Source organism: Xiphophorus couchianus, chromosome 1 (assembly GCF_001444195.1).
Source record: "Xiphophorus couchianus chromosome 1, X_couchianus-1.0, whole genome shotgun sequence".
Classification (NCBI taxonomy): Eukaryota; Metazoa; Chordata; class Actinopteri; order Cyprinodontiformes; family Poeciliidae; genus Xiphophorus; species Xiphophorus couchianus.
This window is the reverse complement of record NC_040228.1, coordinates 6,489,594-6,514,835: the sequence shown is the minus strand read 5'-3', so window position 1 is coordinate 6,514,835 and position 25,242 is coordinate 6,489,594. Positions and strand designations below refer to the sequence as shown.

General features: G+C 39.8%; 3 protein-coding genes across 15 annotated transcripts in view; 1 reads left to right on the top strand and 2 right to left on the bottom strand.

Moving 5' to 3' along the window:
• Positions 1–5,639, bottom strand: part of LOC114141796 (myelin transcription factor 1-like) — a 30,065-nt gene extending 24,426 nt beyond the window's left edge. For 6 of the 13 annotated variants that reach the window (XM_028012624.1, XM_028012649.1, XM_028012724.1 and 3 more), the window contains exons 1-2: positions 5,516–5,639; positions 946–997 (exon numbers count right to left, since the gene is read on the bottom strand). In XM_028012624.1, coding sequence (XP_027868425.1) covers positions 946–997; positions 5,516–5,578 — 115 coding nt within the window. In that variant the 5' untranslated portion in view covers positions 5,579–5,639. Of the gene's footprint in view, positions 1–945; positions 998–1,174; positions 1,203–5,391 lie in introns of all 13 variants that reach the window. The other 7 variants (XM_028012700.1, XM_028012707.1, XM_028012715.1 and 4 more) reach the window with 3 other exon arrangements.
• bcas2 (BCAS2 pre-mRNA processing factor) overlaps positions 1–25,242 on the bottom strand; it is a 624,479-nt gene that overhangs the window by 362,884 nt on the left and 236,353 nt on the right. The gene's annotated exons all lie outside the window — the stretch shown is intronic.
• Positions 8,813–24,169, top strand: LOC114142172 (protein-serine O-palmitoleoyltransferase porcupine-like). Its single transcript, XM_028013312.1, has 13 exons — positions 8,813–9,261; positions 11,663–11,799; positions 12,131–12,323; positions 14,299–14,342; positions 16,350–16,531; positions 16,620–16,750; positions 18,801–18,926; positions 19,050–19,150; positions 19,617–19,693; positions 20,688–20,751; positions 21,492–21,577; positions 23,011–23,121; positions 23,842–24,169. The coding sequence occupies exons 2-13, from the start codon at positions 11,664–11,666 to the stop codon at positions 23,941–23,943; spliced, it is 1,353 nt and encodes a 450-aa protein (XP_027869113.1). The 5' UTR covers positions 8,813–9,261; position 11,663; the 3' UTR covers positions 23,944–24,169.

The following is a 25,242-nucleotide window of genomic DNA, read 5'->3' as shown; positions in this document are numbered from 1 at the left end:
TGTGGAAAATGTGATTAGAACTGATTCCTCCAGACTGAAGACCTGCCACAGCATTTTGAATTTTCTGTAACTGGCCGAAATAGGAACCACTGCACCCCATACAAAGTGTATTTCAGGAATCTGGTCAAGCCTTAATGAAGGCATGAAGATGTCAAACTGCTTACTAAAACAAACTGCCTTTATTTTCCCCAACTCCCTCAGCTGATGTGAAATGGGCTTTACAACAGAATCCAAGTTGCTTGAAATCCAGAGTAAAGGTTCCAATCGGTGATAATTTGGGGTGCCATGTTATCTGTTGGTGCTCATTCACTGTTTTCTGAAGTACATGGTAAATGTAGTCATACATCAGTAAATTTTAAGGCACTTTATACTTCATTCTGCTCACAAGCTCTATGAAGATGCTGATTTTTATTTTCCAACAGGGCGAACACAGTGCCAACCAAATACTGAGAGCGTAGAGGTAAACACACTCTTCAAAAGCCTGACACTTATGTTTAAAACATCCTTTTCATTGGTCTGATGTTAATATTCAAATCTGTAACTGTCTGTAAGCCACGATCATCAAAATTCTGAGATATAAAGGAGTTCAATATTTTTTCTCTGTGTCACATAAGTTTCACTTTCGAAAATGAGTCAAAAGAAAATTTGTACTTTATCACAATGTTATCATTTTTGGAGCTGTATTGGTGTCAGCAATCCACTTATTTGTAATTTCTGATTTGCTGGAAGGACGAATGATTGATTTGATAAACCAAAAATGAATAGAAGAAAATATCTGAGACAGTGTGCTGGTTTCTCGGCTTTCTAACACTCCTGACGTGACTGGACTGGGTTTTTAGAATATGAATGAGACGTGAGACAGAGTGAGGAGAGCAGATCTTTGGGAATCAAGTCTCACTTTCTGCTCTCGTTTCTGCATGCAGGCTTGTCAGTGCTCACACTCACCCCGGATGGCTTTGGAACGAGCTCGTGTTCTTGTCTCTGTGTCTTGACTCATCTATGTGACAGAGGGTTGGGTGAAAGGTTTACAACAAACAGACAACGTGGCATGGAGGAATGATTAAGAGGGTAAATCGTTGTCAAACAGACACAGGAGAGATGGCCAGACAGACAGACAGACAGAGAAAACAGACATGGAGGGAAAAAACAACAACAAAAAAACTTTGTCACTTACTTTCATCTATCTTTGAACTCATTTATGCCTAGAGTTGGACACAAAATGAGGAAATGAGCTCGGATAAAGCTTTGGGTTCGCTCTTAAGAAGAGCAATCTACATTCTGCCTTTCTGAATGAAAATACAAACTTTACTGGGTTCTGTCAGATCAGAGTGATCCAAAAAAAAAAAAAGAGAGAGAACATGTTTGGCTATTTGATTTCATAAGTAACTTTAAGCATAACAGATAAAAACTGAAGCCACATGCAGACTCTGATTTGCTGCCTCTAAAAAGCAATATTTTCAATTAAACCTCAAGAAAAATTACGCGTTTGATTTTTCTTCTTTTCTTTCTCATTGGACCATCAACTAAAATAATCACAGATTACACTGTTAATTTCAACACCGGGAAACGGCAATGTTAATGCCAAGTTAATATTTAGGAAATATTTGGAAATAAACTAATATATTTCTACAAACATATGTATCAGTATAATTGTCTTGGAAGTTTTTGGTAAGTCATGGTTAGAATTAAATATTTCAAAGAGGCGTACACGTGTCATGTCTAACAAGACGTATTGTACAGGCATACCTCTGTATACCTATCCATATAGTTGATAGCTCTGTACAGGCATAAAGGCCCCTGATCTACAGATGAAACTCCTTCATTCAAACTACTGCAATGCTCCCTTCCACCTGGAGCAGCATCAGCCCCTGACCCTGCAGCTCAACCAGGTGACTTCTTCTCTAAAGAGCATTAACCCCAACAAAGTCCCAGGTGCTGACAAAGTGTTGGGGAGGACTCTGAGGTCATGTGCTGACCCGTTGGCAGGGGTCTTTTCAGACATTTTCAATCTGCAGTTTTCAGCTGTCCCGGTCTTCCTCAACTGCTCCATCTTTGTGGTTTTGCCAGAAGAATCTGTTGTGACCTGCTTGAATGACTGCCGCCGGGTCACACTAACCCCAGTGATTACAAAACGATGTGAGAGGATCATCCTAAAACACATTAGGGATGCCACAGAACGGGGCGTCTCCATTGCACTACACACAGCCCTTAGACACTTGCAGCATGCTGACACTTATGCTGAACTTCAGTTCCCCATTTAACACCATCGTCCTGGGAAAGCTGATAGTGAAGCTCCACAATCTGGGACTTCAAACAGCAATTTGCTTTGGATCAGCGACTTTCTCAACCACCGCTCTCAGGTGGTGACAGTAGGGGGTCGACCATCCTCCACCCTGGCCCTGAATACAGACACACCACAGGGCTGTGTGCTTAGCCCGGTTCTTTTGACACTATTCACCCACAACTGTGCAGCTATCCCCTGCTCCAACAGGGTTCAGATGATGCTACCGTAGTGGGTCTAATAGCAAACAATGACGAGACCCTGTACAGAAAAGAGATCCAGCACTTGTCCCAGTGGTGTTCACTGAACCACCTGGTACTCAACACCAGCAAGACCAACAAGGTCATAGTGGTCTACAGGAGATGAAGGAGGACAGTGCACCCACCTATTACAATTCAAGGATATGTGGTGGAGTGTGTGGACAATATCAACTTCCTGGGCACCCACATCACCTCGGATCTGACCTGGTTGGTGAACAAGTCTTTCTTGGTGATGAAGGCCCAACATCATCATCAAGGGTCCTCAGGGTTTCCTGAGGACCCTTTATCCTCAGGAAACTGAAAATGGTTGAACTCCCTGCTCAGTTGCTCAAGAACTTCTATAGAGATGTGACTGAAATTCCCCTATTGTCATAAGGGTGAGTGGATGGACCCAAATGCAGCAGGCTGGAAACGTCAAGCTATGCTGAAGATCTAATGAAAAATTAAAGAACAAAAAACTCACAAAAATCCAAAGAAAGCATAGATTCCAGAGAAGGACAAAAACCAATAAATCCAAGGGAAAGACAGCAGGTCAGAGGGGAAGAACAACAGGATATGATGGGAGTAGATGAGAGGGACTGGCAAGGAGTGAAAGGAGGCGTATCAATACTGGGAGAGTGAATACAATGGACCTGGGCTGGGAACTGTGGCCTTGCAGCAAGAAGGTCCTGGGTTCAATTCCTGGCCCGGGGTCTTTCTGTTTGTTCTCTCTGCATGCGTCGGTTCTCTCCGGGTACTCCGGCTTCCTCCCACAGTCCAAAAACATGACTGTCAGGTTAATTGGTCTTTCTAAATTCTCCTCAGGTGTGTGTGTGTGTGTGTGCATGGTTGTTTGTCCTGTCTGTCTCTGTGTCCATTGCCCTGCGATGGACTGGCGACCTGTAGGGTGATCCCGCCTCTCTCCTGTTGACCTCAGGACCCCTCATGACCCCTCATGACCCCTCATGACCCCACTAGGATCATGATTATCCCTAGTGTAAGATTATCCCTATCTTTTCAGTCCGTGTCCAGAACCCTACAATCAAATAATCAGCTTTTACTGACCATTCCTCTGACCCGCCTTAAGAGGAAAGGAGATTGGGCTTTTTCTGTTGTTGCTCCTCTTCTATGGAACAATCTTCTTATCCAAATTAGATCTGCCCACAGCCTGGATCATTTTAAATTGCTTCTTAAAACTCATTTTTATTCCTTGGCATTTAATTGAACTAGTGTTTTGATATTCTGTTTTTATTCCTTTGTGTTATTGTCATTCTTGTACAGCACTTTGGTGCTGCTATTCTGCCTGTTTTTAAAGTGTTATATAAATAAGTTTGACATTGGCATTGACATTACACTAGGGATAAGCGTGTAAGATAATGGATGGATGGATGGATGGATGGATGGATGGATGGATGGATGGATGGACGGACGGACGGACGGACGGACCTGGCCTGGTTAGCTTACTGACTGCAGGTGTGAGGGGAGAGAGCAGAAGACAGACTGAGGAGAGAGAGAGAGTGAGAAAGTGGTACAGGGAGCGTGGGAGAGTACACAAGGACTAGGAAATGAATCTAACACTAAATAATAACTACTAATAAGAAACATGATTAAACTAGAGTAACAAAGAACATCTTCACAAGAAATAAACATAATAAACTAGAATTGCTAAGGAAGGACTGAACTAAAGTAAAACAGAAATAAGTGCTATTTTTGTTGGAGGGAGCTAATAAAAAGAAACTAAAGAATACAGAATAAACAAACCTCAAAGCAACACAGGATTCTAACACATAATTAAGTGTCTATATATATATATATGCATATATATGACAAAATAAAAATCTTATTTTATGTCTTGGACTCGTGTCTTACTTCTGCTGTCTGCAGCTTTGTGGAGTTGAACTTTTATGACATCTGACGTATCAACGTAACTTTGAGCGGCATGCTCTTTTTTTATTATTATTATTAAAAAGTCAGCCACAAAACGGTAAAAATGCGAAGTTAGGGCTGAAGTAACAAGCACCCGCTAGACAGTATGGTATGATTAAAAGTATTTAGTAAATCACATACAGTAAATTATATGGGAGAATATCGTGTTTAAAGTACAACGATGCGAAACGGTTTGTTTACGAATAAAAAAAAAAGAAAAAAAAAAGTGACTGGGACAAAACGGAGGAGTGAAAAACTGCGGCAGGAAATTGGGTTGATAAGCAGCTCAACAATTATTATGTAATCAAATCAAAGGTGAAAACATACAAATAACAATAATAATAATAATAATAATAATAATAATAATAATAATAAAAACATGACGAATAAACCAAGCTGAATTTTCCCAGAATCGACGATAGATGAAAAACACAAAAACAAAACCACATTGTAAATGCAGCTGGATGAAAAGCTTGGTGGCGCCTGACTGCGGGGAGCCGCTGCTGCCTGATGCGCTGTGACACAAAAGGAAACATGAGAAGCGCACATGCAGAGTGAAGGCGTTCAGCGCGTTGACAACAGAGACGTGAAGGCCTCTCAGGCCCTTCCCTCTGCTAATCTGTCATTCTGAACAAATATACCAATCGCGGCTTTTTACAGGTTTTTTTCTTCCTTCTTCTTCACGGTTTGTGCTAGCGGTAGACCTAAACACTAAGCAGAATATAAAGACCATCCAATACTAAGACGCTTTTGAAAGCAATGACCGCACGCATATTTGGATCGAGCCTCGTCGGCTCTCAAAAACAAAACCGGGCAGAAAACGTCTGATTCCGTTTAGTGTCACCTCCGCCCTGCCCGTCATGAAACCCAACATCATCTCTGCTGTTAGAGTGTAGGTAAGAACAGAGAATAAAAGAGCTCTTTGTTGGTGAACCATAGCCTTACCTTACTCACACTACAATCCTCCCCTCCCCCTCCGCCTTGACATTTCTAGGGAGGCGGACTGTCGCCCTCAGTAACGATGCTCCACGCAACAACAACAAAAAAAACAACTACAAAAGCAAAGCACCTGAACACAGCGCAAAAACTTTGAATTCTCCAGTGGTGTCCGCGGATGAGGTCCAGGCCCCATGAGCCTCCCAGCACCCTGGACAGAGCCGATTCTGCTTTCAGCACCACGGACAGAGGGCTGATTCTACTGCCCCCTGCAGGTGGACAGGAAAGATGCAGGCCTGTCGTGGCTGGGACTTCCCCTGCCCAGTCTGTGACGTCATGTCAGTATTTAAAGAGCCGTCCCGCTTGCCATAGGCGGCGAAAATAATGTCAGTACAGACGGGATTACAGCCTGTTGCTTGAACACACGTTAACGGCGGCGTGCAGTTTTTGAGAACATTTTTGGCTTACATTATAGAATTAGAATGAGAATTTATTGTTGTTTGACATTGTACACATGTACGGGTTACCAACTCCAAAACAGTGCAGTGTAAGAATACAAACACAAATGTGGTGATGAGCATGTAACTCTGACCACTTATGATGCTCTGTGTCGACCTTCCACCACACGGAGACAAGACAGTTTGAGGGTTTGATGTTTAAAACTTAGAGTCAAACTGGATCTATACATTACTAGTCCATTTGCAATTTTTTGCACTGTATACTTAAATTCTCCTAGGGTGGAAGTCGCTTTTTTTCTAGGAAAGCTCCATGCCTGACCCCCCCTTGATCTAATCAAGAAGATCTTGTGTCAGATGACATGTGTCAGGTCTTGTGTCAGGTCTCTCTGGCTTTAAAGCAGGGAGGACTGTATGATCTTCGGGCCCCCTGGCTGTCTCCTGGGTCATTATCAGTCAAAGTCTATACAAAAAGTCTCAGTTGTTAATGGTTAAAGTGCTGTGTAAATAATATTCAACTGCCATAGAAAGAAAAAAACATTTTGAACATCTGACTTCTCATAGCTGGTGGAGAGACCAGACCCAGAACTACAGGAAGGGCTAGGCAGGTTGAGCTCGTAATACGCGCCACAGATTTTGTTTGTTTTGGTTGCCCGGGCTTTATGGAGTGGGTTTTTCCAATTGCCATTCCTTATTGTCAGTCGGGTGGTCCTGCACTGTCTCTTGAAATCTGTTTTACTGGAGCAACAGAAGCCAGAAGGTGCAGTTTGAGACCACTGGCTTAGCCCACTATGCTATATTGCATAGCCCACTATGCTATATTGCATAGCCCACTATGCTATATTGCATAGCCCACTATGATATATTGCGTAGCCCACTATGCTATATTGCATAGCCCTCTATGATATATTGCGTAGCCCTCTATGCTATATTGCGTAGCCCACTATGCTATATTGCATAGCCCACTATGCTATATTGCATAGCCCACTATGCTATATTGCATAGCCCACTATGATATATTGCGTAGCCCACTATGCTATATTGCATAGCCCTCTATGCTATATTGCGTAGCCCACTATGCTATATTGCATAGCCCACTATGCTATATTGCATAGCCCACTATGCTATATTGCATAGCCCTCTATGATATATTGCATAGCCCACTATGCTATATTGCATAGCCCTCTATGATATATTGCATAGCCCACTATGCTATATTGCATAGCCCACTATGCTATATTGCATAGCCCTCTATGATATATTGCATAGCCCACTATGCTATATTGCGTAGCCCACTATGCTATATTGCATAGCCCTCTATGCTATATTGCGTAGCCCACTATGCTATATTGCATAGCCCTCTATGATATATTGCGTAGCCCACTATGCTATATTGCATAGCCCACTATGCTATATTGCGTAGCCCACTATGCTATATTGCATAGCCCTCTATGATATATTGCGTAGCCCACTATGCTATATTGCATAGCCCACTATGCTATATTGCATAGCCCACTATGCTATATTGCATAGCCCTCTATGATATATTGCGTAGCCCACTATGCTATATTGCATAGCCCTCTATGCTATATTGCGTAGCCCACTATGCTATATTGCATAGCCCACTATGCTATATTGCATAGCCCTCTATGCTATATTGCGTAGCCCACTATGCTATATTGCATAGCCCACTATGCTATATTGCATAGCCCTCTATGATATATTGCATAGCCCACTATGATATATTGCGTAGCCCACTATGATATATTGCGTAGCCCACTATGATATATTGCGTAGCCCACTATGATATATTGCGTAGCCCACTATGATATATTGCGTAGCCCTCTATGCTATATTGCATAGCCCTTTATGCTATATTGCATAGCCCTCTATGCTATATTGCATAGCCCTTTATGCTATATTGCATAGCCCTCTATGATATATTGCATAGCCCACTATGCCAATCCGCCCCTGCTTTACAGCGCAAAGAGTTTTCACTGCTAGATGTGGTCATGGTGGCATGGCACCATGTCACGCTGTTGCCATAAGTTTGGCTCTAAATTCCACATATATCAGCCGAGCTGCACCAAACTCACTACTTACGATCAATAGGACTGCAGTTCAATACTTGGTGGGCTTGCCCTAATTCTTCCACAGCCTCCTGTGTCCAGAGACAAAAACAGAAGGCAAGACCAAATCTTGCTACACTGAAGATAAAAGAAAAAGAGAAAACAGAATGTTAAAAGTGGAACTAACAGCAAAAAGTGTAAATTTCAGGGAAGGAGGAGTTCAGTTCACATGTGGTGCAGATGCATAAAACGGGCTGAAATCCCTCTTTATTGAAGTATCAAATCAAATAAAGGTTTCACAAATCACAAACTTGGTTTTAAATATCCTGCTATTAGTTGAGAATAATCTAGTCTGGGTATGTGGAGTCTACGGTCTATACACTCTTAAAACAAATGTGTTATATTTTTAACACATTTAAGAGCCGATCCAGCCATGACAAGCATCAGCTGCTCTAACGCCACATGCATCTTCCACAGCCTGGAGAAAGCGTTTGTGGCAGCTTGTCCATGTGATGAATAAGTGAGCACAGCAGATCACTTAGAACCTGGAAGTGTGTTCCTTGTGAAAACAAAAGATTTTCTTCATGAACGTTGGTCCAAACGCAGAAAGTTGTGTGTATTTCGAAAAAAAAGTGTTTTAGAAGTGCAATTTCAATATAAAGCAGAAATAGTCCTTGAAGTTTAGCAGAACTTCAGGGGATTGTTGCACGAGTTATTTTTTCTGGTCAATGTGTATCAAGAACCAGTATTTATGTGTAAACAATCGAGAAAACTTATATATATATATATATATATTTTTTTTTTTTCTTTTTTTTTTTTTTTCAGAAAAAAATTATTGGCACACCTGTTGGCACGTTGTATTGTTTCAAAAGCGGCCGTGCCACTCACAATATGGCGCTCGCGTTGACGCATAGACAGCGTCAACAAAACTAGTGAGGCCCAACGCAGGACACACTGGCGCTAACAGGATGCGGCTTTTCGCAGCCTGCCCGCAGGCCATCGCTGGCCATCACTTTCTCCTGCGCTGTCCGGCACGAACCAAATAGGTGAATTTTCATGACATCCCCCTTCTCCCAAAACATAGATGACGTCTTTCCTGTGATGGAAAACCACGCTATTTCCGGTGAAGATTCGCACCACATACCCACGAAACATTAAGTTCTCCGCTCTGCCGCAGCCACTCGGGATGCTCCGAAAAGGAGGCTCATGCAAAACTCTTGTAAATGTGAGCGTAGAGGAAAATCTAACTGCTTAGGTTTCATCGAGACCGCTGGGAACATCTGGTTCCACCTCATGGTCGAGAGTTATCCCGTGTTTTAGGGGAAACCTTGGAGTTTCCCTTCCAGAAAAGAGAGGTGAGTCTTGTTCTTTTTTCACCCCCAAACTTTATTTATAACGAACACTATATTGTTAACATCAGCGGATTACAAAACAGTCGAGACAGACCTGACAAGGGCTCAAAACATAGGGGAGTTAAGGGCAGACACAGGAAAATTATTGAAGATTATATAACAGGAATTTAGGTTTAACGGGTTGTACAAAACCAAAAATTCACTGTCTGCAACACTTTCCAATTCTTTGAAGAAAAGTTTTTTTCTTTTACGTGAAATTCAAACTCTTATAAGTCAGAAGAAATTCTGAAAATCCAAAAATACATCTGTGAAGAAATAGGATAGAAATGGAGGCTAAGTAGAAATAGAGTAAAATGTGTAACAAAAAAAAATTAAATAAAGTCGTATGACACGACGATATAAATGAAGCTCTATTGTCTTGTTTTATATGCATCAGTTACGGCAGACATATTGAAGCGACAGAAAAAATGCAATTCTTTTTTCAGTGAGATTCTGACACTGGGAAGAGGAGGTCACCACTTCCTCATGGTCAGGGCAGCAGGAGCTGGTTGCAAACCTTAGTGATGGTGGGTCTTCTGGGAATCTCTTTCTGTGCTTTTGTGAATATTGACACTGTTTTAGTTCCGTCATAGCATACACATTTACATGCACATAAAGATAAAGAAAATTGAATATGAGTCATTTCAGTCTTTTTTGGACTTCCTAATTGAAGTCATCTCATGGATGGACTCCAACTTTCTTCATCGTAACAAAAATACAACTGGGGTAATTTTATTTGGACAGAAGGATTTTCATGCTAGTCCAGAAACAATTCTTGGTTGGTACTTTATGTCCATTTCACTAGACAGCTGTAAAAACTGTGGTGTTGTCATTGTCAGCCATTTGAAGCGGGATAAACCAGCGAGTCAGGTTGTTGGATCTAGTTTTTTATTTATTTGTCTTTTTGCTAAGGTCAAGTCCTGCTTCTTTAAGGATTTTGAAAAATATGTCCATGCTTTTATTACAACCCATCTGGATTGCTGTAATTCTTTATATATAATGGTTTAGATCAGCATAATTTACACCATCTTCAGGTGGTTAAAATTGAACAGCGAGACCTCTAACTGGGACTGGGAAACAAGAGCCCTTTCCACCAGTTGTGGCTTCCCTAGTACTCTTTCAAATTGATTTAAAATTTTTATTGCTAGTTTAAAAAAAAAAAAAATTAAACGGCTTAGCTCCATTTTGTTTGCAAGATCTGTTGCATCTGCAACTGCTATGAAATCTTTATGGTCAAGTAATCAAAATTTCCTAGATGTCTCTCGGTCCAGACTCGAGCAAAGAGGATTGTGCCTTTTCTGTGTTCCCAGGCTTTCCCTCAGCGTGTTATAAGCCTGGCGGGCCACCAGGCTTCACTTGTGCGCCCGCCAGGCTTTGTATGTCTTATTTATTTGAGTATTTTATATATTTTTTAACCCCCCCAGGGGGTTTTTTGTGGGCTCTAGTGTCCCTTATATGACAGTGGGCTGACAGGAAACGGGGAAGGAGAGGAGGGAAGACATGCGGCAAATATCATCGGGTCCGGGAGTCGAACCCGCGCCTTATATTAGAAGGCAGATTGAGGTCTGCTCAAGGCTTAAATGATTTTAAGGTGCTACATCAGGAAAGCTGTACAAGATGGTGGTGAGACCAGCAATGCTGTTTGGTTTAGAGACATTGGCAATGATGAAGAGGCAGAAGGCGGAGCTAGCAGAGACGAAAATGGTGAGGTTCTCTTTGGGAGTGGCAAGAATGGATATGGACAGAAATAAGTACATCAGAGGAGCAGCGCATGTCAGATGTGCGGGCGATAAAGTCAGAGAAGCTGGTTTGGACAGAGGAGAGACAGTGAATAGGTCAGTAGAAGGTTGCTGAGGATGGACCTGCCAGACAGGAGACCTAGTAGAAGACCGAAGAGGAGATTTATGGATTGAGTGAAAGAGGACATGGAGGTAGCTTGTGTGAGGGAAGAAGATGCGGAAAATAGGGTTACGTAGAGACGGATGAGTTGCTGTGGCGACCCCTAAAGGGAAAACCCGAAAGGAAAAGAAGAACAAGTTCAAAGTTCTTTTATGAGGATTTTCTTTTCTTTCTTTGTTTTTTTTTTTTTTTTAGATATAGTGTATTTACTGGTATTCATTTCTGTACAGCACTTTGGTGAATCTAAATAATTTTGACATTATGTGGTCATATGGTGATATCATCTAACCCCCCGTGAGAAAAGAGTCACAGACTCCATCTCTGACCCAATTGACCTAATTATGATGATCTTGATTAGGTGAATTTCAGGTCAGGTTCAGGGTTTGGAAAAGTCAATGCAAAATCTTTGAGAAGAATGTTAATATGTGTGTGGTGTGTGTGTGTGTGTGTGTGTGTTTGGGCAAAGGATGGACTTAAGCACCAGGCTAATGATGTGGCAGGAGCTGGCTGTGAGCTGTGGCTTCACTACGTTACATCAGAGCCTGCAGCAGGTGTGGCGGCTGCTTCTTCTCTGTCTCATCTGCAGAGTCTGCTTCAGGCTAGGTTGGTATAACTGGTTCCTATGTTAATATTTGTATAATTACACACATTTTGCTTTTAATTTGCCTTTCTACACCTGTTCCTTTTTTCCCCTCTGTGACACATAAACAGGGATCCTTTGAAATCCCATATTTATCAACTTGATTTGTCTTGTTTCTGTTAAGACTGAAAAAAATGAAGGGAAAAATGCTCAACCAGCACATCTTGCCTTAATTTCAGCAGCATTTTACAATTCTTTGTATTTAAATGATGTAACAAATCTAATGTCTGGAATATCTATGGGTTATTTACAATGTAGTCTTTTTTTTTATTGCTTTGTGTTTCCATCACCCAGGAGTCGCACCAGCGGTGAAGCATGTCGCGTCCACGTTGATCGGAATGTACGGCCTGTTCCTGTTCCTGGAGTTGCACATGGTGTGGGTGCTGCTGCTCAGTATTATCTGTTACCTCGGCCTCCTGCTCTGCAGACACTCTAGCAACAAAGGCCTCTTCCTCTCAGGCATTATCCTCGTCTACCTTCTCATTGGGTGAGAGAACAGCGCACAAAACAACACGGCTTTTTTTTTTTTTTTGGGTTAAAACACTGCTTGACCTCTTTGCGCTTTAGTAGGAGTCCAATTTTGGCTATGAATAATTATAATAATTACTTAAAGCAATTATTAGTAAAACTAGTATTTTAGATCAAAATGACCAAATTGGAGCTGCACTCTGATCAAGAAAATTGGCCAAGACGTTCAGTCGCAGTTATTATTTATAACTACATGCTTCATAAGGCCTGTGTTTTAAAATAATAGAAAAGCCGAAGTCCACCAGCGGCATTATCTAAACAGGAAGGTGGAGTGAACAAGACAACTTCTTTCAAGTATGCAGGAATTTTACAGCTTTACAGTTGAACATTGTATTAAACAACACACATAAACATACTGAGAACAAGATTATGAAAATGGATTTTTTTTTTACACTGGTGAAAAAAAATTATATTGCAATATCAAATGATGATGTCATTTAAGTGAGCCGGACCTGTGCATTTGCAAGGCGCTACCTGGTCTACACTCCTTACCTGGTGGCTTCCTTCAGTTGTTTGCCAACAGCCATTAAAATAAAGAAGAAGCTGGCCAGCTGATCCAAAGTCGTACCCGCCGTTACCTGGCGAGGCGGAGCTCTCCCATTCTCAGCTCAGCTCTTCTCTCCACACAGACAGAATGGAGTGAGCTGCAGCCGGTCACATCTGCTGATTCTTTAACATTTAAATCAATCAGTAGAAGTGAGATTGAAGGTGCTTACTGCTGTGTCCCGAATCAGATATTCCTTTACAGTGTTTCCCCCGAGGTTCCTGGCTTTAGAAGGTGCTGGGTCGGGGGTCATTTTTATTGTTCGTAGCCCCACTTCCTTTAATTTTGGGTGATCGACGATCGGTCAATACCTGCATGCGATACCGATCGTATCCACTAATCCTTCTTGCCTTTCACAAGGCTCTGAGAGAGGGCTTCATTTGTCAATGTCCGATTTATTTGTATTGCACATTTAAAACAGCAGCAGTTGACCAAAGTGCTTCATAATTACACCAACCATCATAGCATAAAACACAGGCTAAAACAATAAAAATGAAACCCAGAGATATTAAACAACATAAAACCAGTTGAATCGAAGAAACAGAAAAGCAGCAACTCAAGCTGCATTAAAAGCCGGTGAGAACAAATGTATTTTGAAAAGAGATTTAAAAGAAGTACTTGGACATGTCTTGAATATGTCCACATATTTGGGAGAACATTCCTAAGGAAGAAAATCTGGAAAATGTTCTCTGTTCATCTTCAAAGAACTGTATTTATATGCATCTTCAGTAAATCTGTGTTTATCTACTGTATTTTTCTCTCTCTCCCTCTCCAACTATCATGTAAGTTTTTCCTGACCAAGCGTAGTCTTATGCAGCCGGCAGCTGGGAGAGTATTTCTACTCTTGACTTCCAGACCAGGTTAACAACTTTTATTTGGTGACGACTGGATTTGTGCTTCGTGTCAAGGGTTAGGGGCATTAAGCATTTAGGCTATTTCTACTCGTACCTGCTGCTGCTTGCAGGAGAGCAAAGCGCCTCCACCAAAATGAAATTCAGCACGTTTAAAAACAGGCAGATATCATTGCTGCCTTTTCAAGTTTTTGCGACTGTTTTTCTGTGCTCTCTCTGTCTGTAGCTGAGTGAAGCTGGCAGCCCACCCACGTGAGCGGTTTCAGCAAATAGACGGAGTGGTTAGTGCTGCTTTGGTATCCGAGATAATAAAAAAATATTTTTTAAGTCATCCAGGCATTAATCAGCTAAGATACCATTAAAATAGTCTTTTGGGCAGCTTTTGTTTATGAGATATTATAAATTGAGCATTCAACTTGTATCCTTTTCTAAAGGCTAATTAGCTTTGCGGAAATAAATTGTCTGAAGTTTAAAGTGCAATATGTAGGATAGAGATTACTTTGAAAGTTTGAAAGAATTGTCTTTTTGATTTATTTCAGAGAGTTGCATTTTTTCGACATGGGAACCTGGAATAAAATACGAGGTAAGTACAAAATTATTCATATCCGCGAGAAATGTAGGTTCAGAGGGATTTGTCAATGTTTCTTCTGACTGTAAGTGATATAGAGAAACACAGAGCCACAGTCCAGAACTGAATCTCGCAGAGAACGGGTGAGAAATTAAAAGTTTACAGTGACGGCAATGAGGCCTTCCAATCTCAAAGTAAAATAATAAACATTTTTACACTATATTTGTCATTAACCTGTAATTACAATTTTAATTTGAACCTGACTTTCTTTTATTATAATATTGTTTTATTATAAGCAGACAGTTGAAACGAGATATTTATGTACACTGATTAAAAAGACACATACACATTTTTTCCTCATTGTCTGCAGTTAAATCTGATCAAATATCTCAGGTTTTATGTCAGTCAGAATTACCCAAATTATTTCCTGAATGCCAGAAAACATAACAAGAAGATTATTTTTAGAATAATTTTTTTCCCTTGAATTAAAAGATTTACATAAATGTGGTCAGTGTTGGGATAATTATCTTTAAAAATAGGCCTTGAGTTAAACCTTTTGGGCTTCCTTCCACAAACCCCTGATAGCTTAACAGACACATCTGATTGAGTTAATTGGAGGAACGCCTGTGGATATATATTAAGGCTTTATTATTTGACATGATAAGAAGGTCCAAAGAAATCAGCCAAGACATCAGGAAGAGTATTGTGTTGCTGCACAAGTCTGGTTTATCTTTGGGAACAATTTACAGATGCTTGAAGGGGCCACGTTCATCTGCAGGGCAACATAGAGAGAGACAGGAAAAACAATCATCATAAACACACATGATAAGAATTTAGAGGGACTAGTGATGTCATCTTGTTGGACTGTGGGAAGACGCCGGAGTACCCGGAGAAAGCAAAGACCCTGTCTTCGGAATCGAACCCAGGACCTTCTTGCTGCTAAGCAACAGTGCCACCAACTGCGCCACTGTGCAGCCCGTTTTTTAAATGTGCAGTTTTCTGGCCAATCACTGATATTTAAAATACCCCACTGTGTTTTGCCTACACCGATTTGTTTGTTACAGCAAAAAAGTTGCAAAGTTGGCAATAGTAGGCTGACTATTGTGAGACGTCGCCCTCTCAGACCTTTGTGGTGGTAGAAAAGACTGGTGGGGGCGCAGGGGCGGAGCACGGCCCACATGTTGAGGCCTTAGTCCTCCTGGCGGTGGTCGCAGGTTCCATTCCCGGCTTAGCGACATTTGCCGTATATCTGCCCCCTCTCTCATTACCCTGTTTCCTGTCAAACTACTTTCAAATAAAGGCCACTAGAGCCAACAAAAATCTTAAATAACAAAAAAGTTAATTTAAAAAAAAAAAGGCCGGTAGATAAGATTGGATTCACATGTTAATAACTACTGATAGTCGATCATCCACCCTCCTGCCCTCAGGCCAAATCCATAAGGGAAACATTTATATGGATAAATTGGTTAGATACTTTATTAATCCCATGTGGGAAATTGTTTTCCTGCGGCAACAACAACAGGCAAATAGAAATAAATAAATAGGGGCCACTATGAGACAACCAATCACTCCTTAAAAGTTGAATAGTACAAGCACCTTATACATTTACCAATGTGGTAGGAAAAGGGCCACAATATTGGCCCTTTGCCACAGTGTTCAATGAAAGCAACACTGTGGCCTTGCTTTCATTGAATTGCCCATTCGCTCTTCTGTTTAACAAAGTCTTTCTAGACTCACATTTGTCTGATGGCTCAGCTGTAATTATTTCCTCAGCATAATAATCCAAAGTAGGTGTTTGCCAAGTCCAGATCTCAGCCCACTTTTACTGTTTACCTTAAGCCAGCAAACACCCAAATCCTAAGTACATTTTTTTGACATAATTATGTTACATAGGAAATCTCCACTACCAGATTACAGGCTCCCATCGCTATCAGTTGTTGCTAAATTGTGAAATACCACAGTTTGTAAATCAGTTCTTTCTGGTGCGAAAGGAGAGTAATTATGACAGTGTGTTTGTGTCAGGCTCTCAGATGGTGGTGGCCATGAAGGTCATCTCGCTGGCCTTTGAGCTCGACAGAAGAAAAGACAACAACCTGCCAGGCCCTGCTGAGTTCCTTGGCTATGTCTTCTTTGTGGGTACTGTTGTGTTTGGCCCATGGATCAGCTTGTCAAGTTACAAAAATGCACTTGATGGTCCAAAACTGGTGAGTTTTTTTTTTTTAGTCTTATTTACATCTCTGTTTATGTTATTGATTGTCATATTTGGGGATGACTGAATGGTTCATTTCCCAGAGCTACTTGTGGCTGTCCAGTTCCCTCGTCAGACTCGTAAAAAGTCAGATTTGTCTGCTGGTGTCAACCTGCGTCGCTCCATATCTTTTCCCTTTGTTCCTGCCAATATATGGGAATTCTATCACACAAAAGTAAGTAATGGATTTATACAAATCCTGTTGGTCTTGTCCAAAGCAATAGACTTTAAAAATCTCTATTTTTCAAGGAACATTGTGTCTGTCTCTTTCTGCTTCCAAGATGCAATTGAACAGGGTAAGGCTTCAACATGACATATTCAATTGCATTTAATTTTCATTCAGTTTGACACTGTGACGACAAGACATCATTTTTCACAGTTCAGTGAAAAAAATTTTTAACAAAAAAGTGTTGGTTGCCATGACAACTGCTGTGCGCCTGGAGTAAAGGCGACACACGGAGATAAAGAAAATAATATAAGTGGTTATTAGTTGTTCACCTGTTTTTCAGCATTATGTTCCCTTTGCTGTGGTGCACTTTAATTTTTGACAGTTCATTAAACTGCACTGCCTCTTTGATTTGTTGAACATCAGGATATAACAACCGTCAAATAGGAAAAAATATCATAAAGTAGTTAACAAACTACATCTCCAATTATATATTTAGATATATAATATATTTAGTCCTCGCTCGCATTTTCATAGAACTGAACAGAACCAATATGTTTATAGATTTCTATCAAGGGAGAAAACGCATTTTATGTATCCAAGTATTGGCAGTTTTCTGAGCTTTATTTTAAGCCATATTTGACAGAAGTTGGATAAGAAATAAGGGCACTGCAACCATTTTTGTGACAGATTTATGCTCGTCCTGCATCAGAATGGTGTGGTTTTCTGGACAATGCATAGTAATGGCGCCTGAAGTCACTGTCCAATCCAGTAAGCAATCAATCAATCAAGCTTATCTGTGTAGCAAATTTCAGCAACAAGGCAGTTCAAAGTGATTTACATCATAAAAACACAAAAATACAAAGTCATAAAAGACACCATGTTGTTCCTTCTAGAAATGTTAACCTCCTTTGTGTCTCCTTATGGCTTTCCATTACTTTAACCAGAGCATCCTTCATTGCTAAGCTCAGTATCTCGCTTTGACTTCCATTGGCTTATCTTCGAGTGTGTTGATTTTCTCAGTGTTGGTGGATATATTCCGGTAGATTTCACTTTTTATTTCCTTCAACGCAGTTTTTATGTCTTCTTTAAATTCTTCTTTTAATTGTTGGAAGTCTTGTTTGTTTTCATCTGTATAGCTTGTAGCACCAAGCTAACGTTTTCCTTGTGATGTTGCTGATCATCCATTTTTACTGGCGTATTTCTACACTGCGGGCCCCAAATTTCTGTGGGTCCCAAGCTCCTGTGCTGTTGGATCTTCAGACCTCGGCGTTCCACTGGCCGAAAGGTCAACCCTGAGGTTCTCTTCATGGGTTCCTCCAAGGTTCTTGCTCCTTCGTTGCCGGCCTCCAGCCTCTCTGCTCCTTTATTGCCAGGCAGCTCACTGTGGCCATTGTGAACTTAATGGAGCTCTAGTTTTGTCCTTTGGAGGTCCCTTCCGCCCACCCTGGTTGGGAAAGTTTTTTTTTGTTTTGTTTCTGCTCTCCAGTATTTATATTTTTTTGTTCTGCTACGGCTCGCTGCATTCCCTGTGATTTTTGTACGTTTTCTGTCTTCATTTTTTTAATAAAAACTTCATCACCTCGCCACCTCTGCCTCACTGCATTTGGGTCGTCCACCAGAACCTACAACATGACAAGGCCTTACCCTAATATTAAGAAGAACCTTTCTTTTACCAAGAATCAAGCCATTTCTCTTCTTATTCTATTCCAGATTTCTCTGTGTTTTCCTTCCTCTTTTTACTCCTGTATTTTTTGTCCACTTCACAACAACTACAAAAACAAACTGGACTATTAAAAGCAAGTAAAAAAAAACAACAACATTATTGGTGCTGTGGTTTACATTCGCACTATTTTTGGGCTAATCTTTTTTTTTTTTCTAACGTTAGAATAGATGACCTTAGTGCTTTTCTTAACTATTTTACGTCTGCAAAAACATTGTTTGAAATGAAAGTATTGTAAGATTTTCTGTGCTTCATTGAGTTTATTTTAAGTTCAAAGTGCCAAGTGTTTGACGTTGAGGAGGAAGAAGGCCAGCTGAATGTGTGTGTGCCGTACAGGTGGCTGCGTGCTTATGAGAATGCAGTGTCCTTCCACTTCAGTAATTACTTCGTGGGTCATCTAAGTGAAGGCACCAGCATGTTGGCAGGAGTGGGTTTCACAGAAGAAAAAGACAACATCCAATGGTAACTTTCACCGAGCTTGGCTACTGGACTTATCTAATTTATAGTGGAGTATTTGTGAAAAGACGAACTCGGTAAACGTAGAATATGTTTATTTCTGATCACACTTTGTATTTTTTTGTGCAGGAATATGAGGATAGTGAAGCCCCTGAGTGTGGAAATGCCTCGCTCCATGGTGCTGGTCGTGATATCCTGGAACATCCCGATGTCTCAGTGGTTAAAAACCTGTGGGTCACGGCCTCCCTCATTCAGTATTACTAGATATTATGGTTGAAGTCAAACACACCCAACATTTTTCAAACCAATACAATGGTGAATATGTTTGGCTTCATGGTTTAACTATCTTGATTTCGATAGTTAATCAAGATGGTTAATCTTTAATTAACTATCTTGACCAAGGATTAAGATGGTTCTAACACTGCTGAACCGCTTAGCAGCTTCTCATTTGTCTCAGAGTTAGAATCCACATCTCCATCCATCCACCCATCCATTTCCTGTTCACCCTTGTCCCTAATGGGGTCGGGAGGGTTGCTGGTGCCCATCTCCAGCTACGTACCGGGCGAGAGGCGGGGTACACCCTGGACAGGTCGCCAGTCTGTCGCAGGGCAGAATCCACATCTCTTGGAAGGCAAACAAAGAGCTGTGTATGTTAAATAACTGGTTTGAACGTGTTCTTTTCTCTGTCTTTCTCAGATGTGTTTAAAACCTCCATGAAACTTGGAACCTTCCCTGCAATCCTTGTGACATACACAGCCAGCGCCCTCCTGCATGTCAGTCACAGAGGCATTTGTCTTTGTTCACAAGTCTCTGGTGGATGAGATGGGCGAAACTAATTTCATACATAAAGCTATGGATGTTTGTGTGTGTTTGTATGTCTGGACTGTACTGTAATTCCTATACTTGAGTTTTTTGTCATCTTACTGGGCTGGCTAATTTGACTGGAATTAATAAGTTAAATTTTTTGCAAATGCAAAACTTTTACAGGAAGGGCAAAAGTCTGTGAGACTGTAGCACGGCGTTTACATAAGCAGGAGCCTTCGCTCTGTGAATTGGAATATGAAATATAAAATAATTTCTCAAACAATACATCATTTTTAACTCCAGTTTGCTCATGGACTCCTTTTGGATTACAGGGTTAAAAACTGAACGTATCATTGAATATAACTTTTATTTTGCATGTTAGCAGACCAGAAGACTTAAATTCAGACAGCTTCTGTTTAGTCAATTTTATTCCAGTTTCATGTATTTTAGTTAAAGTTTAGGTCCGTCTGTATGTACGTATGTATGTATGTATGTATGTATGTATGTATGTATGTATGTATGTATGTATGTATGTATGTATGTATGTATGTATGTATGTATGTATGTATGTATGTATGTATGTATGTATGTATGTATGTATGTATGTATGTATGTATGTATGTATGTATGTATGTATGTATGTATGTATGTATGTATGTATGTATGTATGTATGTATGTATGTACGGACATACCGTCCTGTCCTTGCAGGGTTTTTGGAAGTGGCAGGTGCCTATCTCCGGCGGTCAAAAGAAACCAGAAGCTTATCTTAATTCCAACAGTAAATTTAGTTACGAGAAGGAAGTAAATATGCTTGCTAGGCCTCTTTTGTTGTCAATTGGAAAAAAAAATATACATAAATAAGAATGATAAAAATATAGAAGCATAATATAACTTCAGTCTGTTTGTTTCTTCAAGGAAATTGATGAATAGATGAGGCTGTTTTGTGCTGTTGTTTTCTTCAGGGCCTGAGTTTTCACCTGGGAGCTGTTCTGCTCACACTGGGATTCATCACATATGTTGAACATGGTATGTAACCATCTCTGCCTGTGCACTAGGTAACTTTATGGCAGCCTCATAAATGCAGGATACACTAATTGTCTTCATCTGAAATGAACTTCTGCGTACAGGAAGAAATGCTTGTACTCGTGACACAAAGGCACTGTCTGGGTCTTGGGTTGTTGAGTTGTTTTGGGGCTTGTTTATTATTTGTATGTTCCTTAGTCTCTTATTTTGATAAGATCAGCCTTGTTTCTATTTTGGTGCCATTTTTTCTCTCTCTCCTCAGCCTGCCATCTGCTCTTTCCCCTCACACCTACAACCTGTTAGTCAGTTAATCCCTTGTTCCAGTATTCACACTCCCAGTATTTATTCATTGCTCTCTCATTCCTCCTGTTTAATCCCATTACATCCCTGTTCATCCTGCTGGCTTTTTGTTTCCTGACTCCTGAGTTTGTTTGTTTTTTGTTCTGCTCTGGCTCCCTGCTTCCCCTGTGACTTTTGCAAGTTTTTGTTAAGCATTTTTATTAAACTTTCATCACCACTCGCTACCTCTGCCTCTCTGCCACTTCAACATTTAACACCCTTCTATACTCAAATTAGTATTAAATGCAATAATTACTTTTAAGTATTTTGCTATTACACATTTTTCCTTGATGTTCCTTTACCTCATATTCCTGAAGTCCAGCACATTTCTTTTGCATGAATAAAATGCCATTTCCTTTTAGCTAGTTGATTAATTAATAATGACCTTTTTTGCCTGTTGTCAGTTCTGAGAAAGAAGCTTGCATACATCCTTAGTGCCTGCATTCTGTCCAGGCCCTGTGCATCTGACTGCAGCCATCGACACAAGAAGGTGCAGTCCTATTGTTTTTTATTATTGCTGTTAAATTAACTAAAGAAAGCAGTTCCATTTCTAAACATGCATTTTAACTAAATAACCAGAAGAGAAAGAATACAATATTGGTAAATTAAACTGATGCTGCCTTTTAAGCAGCATCAGTTTTCCTTAAAGAGATTATCAAATTATTTTGTATTCAGGATTTTTACATTTTCAGAAAGTTACCATGGTTTATTTGACAATTGAATAATACATACTGACAGCTGAAGTGCCTGAAAAGAACAATGCTTTAAACATTTTCACTTCACAGCTAATAGTAGGGGTGTAGGAATAAATCTAGCTCATAAAGCGAGACAGAAGATGATCAGGTAATTAGTCAAAATTAGCCGTGGTGAGAGACAATTTCACCAAACGTTAAGGTGTTTTACTGAAGTCAGTTTATTAGGCTGTGTCTTTGCTTTTTAGAATTGATGTAGTTCTGTTTAGGAACAACATTTCTCAGTGTACAATTGCAAGTAATTTTGGGATTTCATCATCTGCGCTCCATAATATAATAAAACCATTTAGATAATCTGGGGAAATCGTCAAGTAAGCATACAGCCAGAGTGGTTATAAAGTGGCTTAAGGACAACAAAATTAATGTTTGAAGTGTCACTTCAAACATTAATTTTTGAAGCTGTTAAAAGCTTTTGTCTTCACAAAAGCTTTTAACAGATAATTTTCACAGAATCGCATAAATGCAGCGTGTCGCCGTTTCCGTGTGGAGTAACTGTAGTTGGTGTGGTTTGACTTACCTGGATTACGTCACAAGATGGGGCTGGCGGTTTGACAGAATCAGCAACATTTTTATTCGTAGTGTGAGAAAAACGTATTGTCAAAAGCTTTTGTGTGCACAGAATGAAAGCACAACAGTTAATCTTTTTAAATCATGTCAGTGACACTTTTAGTGTCAACATCACAAAGCCCTGAGACGTTGTAGGCAGAACTGAAGAGGCGTATGCGAGTTAGGTGGCTTGCAAACTTGACTGACTAGCCCCTGTTAGTTATTCCTAAAACTGACCAAATGTATGTAAATTCCTGAATTTGAAGGTCCAAAGAAAAAAAAATTATGTTTTCTGGCATTTAGCAATTAGAAATAATTTTAGTATTTCTAACCAACGTAAAACAAGAGACGTTTGATCTGAGGAAGAGGAAAAAGAGTATAAAAACTTGTTTTATTTCTGGTTTCAGCGGTATGTACTATATAGCTTATTGCACTTAGACTTAGTTTAGAGTTGGTGATATTTACGTTGCATATTAACAGCTCATGAAAAGTTCCCAGATGCTGGTATTGAACACAGATTCAGTACACTGGCCCACTTTGGGCGCTAGTTGTAGCTATTTGGATTTTTACTGCTGAATTTTGAACAATGATTCTTATTTCCAGTTTTTGCTCTACTCTACTCTAGAATGCTTGGGTGCTGTTGCTGAATCTAGTGTTCAGTTTGCTAGTCGTCTTCCATCTCACCTACTTGGGCTCCATGTTTGATCCTGGATCTGACGAACAGGAAGTAGAAGAGGTAAACAGTTCTACTGGATTTGCATGGGATCTTGATGATGGTGATAAAGAAGAACAGTCTCATTATTTTGTTTTCATTTCTTTGTATTTCTATATAAGATCATCTCCAGGCACAATGGATTTTCTCTTCACAGATAGATAGATAGATAACTTCCGTATTAACTTTTTAGTCTAAGGCAAGCTTTTATGTTGCTTTAATAAAGAACTTTTACCTAAGGAATGTATTTAGAAATTAGGAGAGTGGAACCCTGACTTTATATACAAGTCAGCTTTTCGTTAACATACTTTAGAATTGCTGAGGGAAAAAAACCACAAGGTCATTTTTGTTTTCTATGTCTGATGAAACGGAAGAACACGAAGGTGTAAAGCAGACATCTCAGCCAGAACTGACCTCCACCCATGTTTTGGAGGAGAATTCAATTAGTACATGCTGTTTAAACAAAAGAGCAAACAGTGACACGGCTCTCCTGACTTTCAAATTCTTAATGCCAATGCTCTGACACTGAGGAAAGAATATGCTGGCACTTTTTTACCCCAGCCTGTTTTTATACAAACTCGTACTATGTGAGATCTACACTGAGCACCAGGTCAATCAAGTGTATTTACTCTTTTTCAGACGTAGTTGATTTGTACACAGAATGAAAGCACAATAGTTTTCTACACCTTGGAGAAAAAGGTCGAGATCTGAATAAAACCGTAATCGTTGTTATTTCTGTTAAAGGGTTACGCAGCGATCCACACCATTCAGAGGTGGTCCGAGCTGAACTGGGCAAGCCACTGGATCATTTTTGCTTGCTGGGTTTTCTATCGTTTAATTCAGTGATCTTGTAGTAGATTAAAAAAAAAATTGTCCATCATTAAAACTTTTGTACACAAAATATTTCCTTGAACTTTGATTTTTATTATTTTTTTTGTATCAACATGCATCCATGTGACTGAAATAAACAATAAAAACGAGGTTCTGTAATGAGCATGAATTGTGTAGTTCACATCTAAACTACACAAAAACTTAGCATACAAATATGTTACGTTTTTAAAACTACTGTAAATAGTAATGGGCTAAACTTGCAAATCCTTCATCATGTCGTCACAGTTTATTTTCTTAAACTGGTCCTGTTCACCAACTGTTTGCATGTTTCTTTTATTATATTTTGCATATTATGGTTGTTTTTTTTGTTGTTGCAATCTTTAGTCCATGAGTATTTCTGTAAATGTTCAGAGTCTTTGTGATAATGTAAACAATAAAAGTGTCCTGTGAAAGTGTTCACATTTTTTTTATATAGAGCGTTTTAATAATAACAATAATACATGTATACAATTTTTAGAGCGCTTTTAGGACACTTAAAGATGCTTTATAAGGGGAAAAATAACTAAATAACACACACACACACACACACACACACACACACGGCGGTGGTGGATAGACGAGGTTAAACAGGTCTTGAGTAATAAATTGAAGATATGTAGCGACCGGAAGCCCATTTCTGCCAGATACATTTTTTTTAAAATAATTTCATCATAATGAGATAGATACTGAGATACTGCATTTCCCCCCCCCAAAATTCTCTTACCAAATTACAGTACAAAAAGGTACCAATTCTTCATAAATGCTTAGAATTATCTAAAAAAAAAAAGTAAGAAATTGACCAAAGTTTTATTTCTGTTACAAAGCATATATATTTCGCATAAGAGTAGCACATTTTTCCAGTGGGTCATATTTGAAGAAATGGCATTTATGTAAATAGTCTTTACCTAATATAATCAGAAAATTGACCCCATATTCGCTATTATCAAACTCACTAAATACCCTGAATTGGATTTCTCTTGAGCTGAAAGCAGGTAGTTAAAATGTCAGTAATATCAGAGTATATGTCTTGTCTAATCATATCCTGCAAAAGTAATGGGATAGTGTTTAAAATTTGGTTATATTTTTTAATTAGTGCAGTGGATTAGAATTTTTTTTTATTTTTTTTACAGAACTGCTGATGTTGTCAAAGGTTTTTATTTTGCTACCCATACAGTGGGCAACAGCCCACAATTATTTGAGTACCACTCGTCAATAAAAATAGATTTTCTATCACTCAGAAGGTACCGTTTACCGCGGTTTATGCAGGAGCATTAT

Bases quoted from the DNA above. Each gene is read 5' to 3' on its own strand.
- LOC114142172 (XM_028013312.1), top strand. From the start codon at position 11,664: ATGGACTTAAGCACCAGGCTAATGATGTGGCAGGAGCTGGCTGTGAGC. The intron at 18,927-19,049 runs GTAACTTTCACC...TTTTTTGTGCAG, and splicing joins GAAAAAGACAACATCCAATG to GAATATGAGGATAGTGAAGC. The intron at 19,694-20,687 runs GTCAGTCACAGA...TGTTTTCTTCAG, and splicing joins CAGCCAGCGCCCTCCTGCAT to GGCCTGAGTTTTCACCTGGG.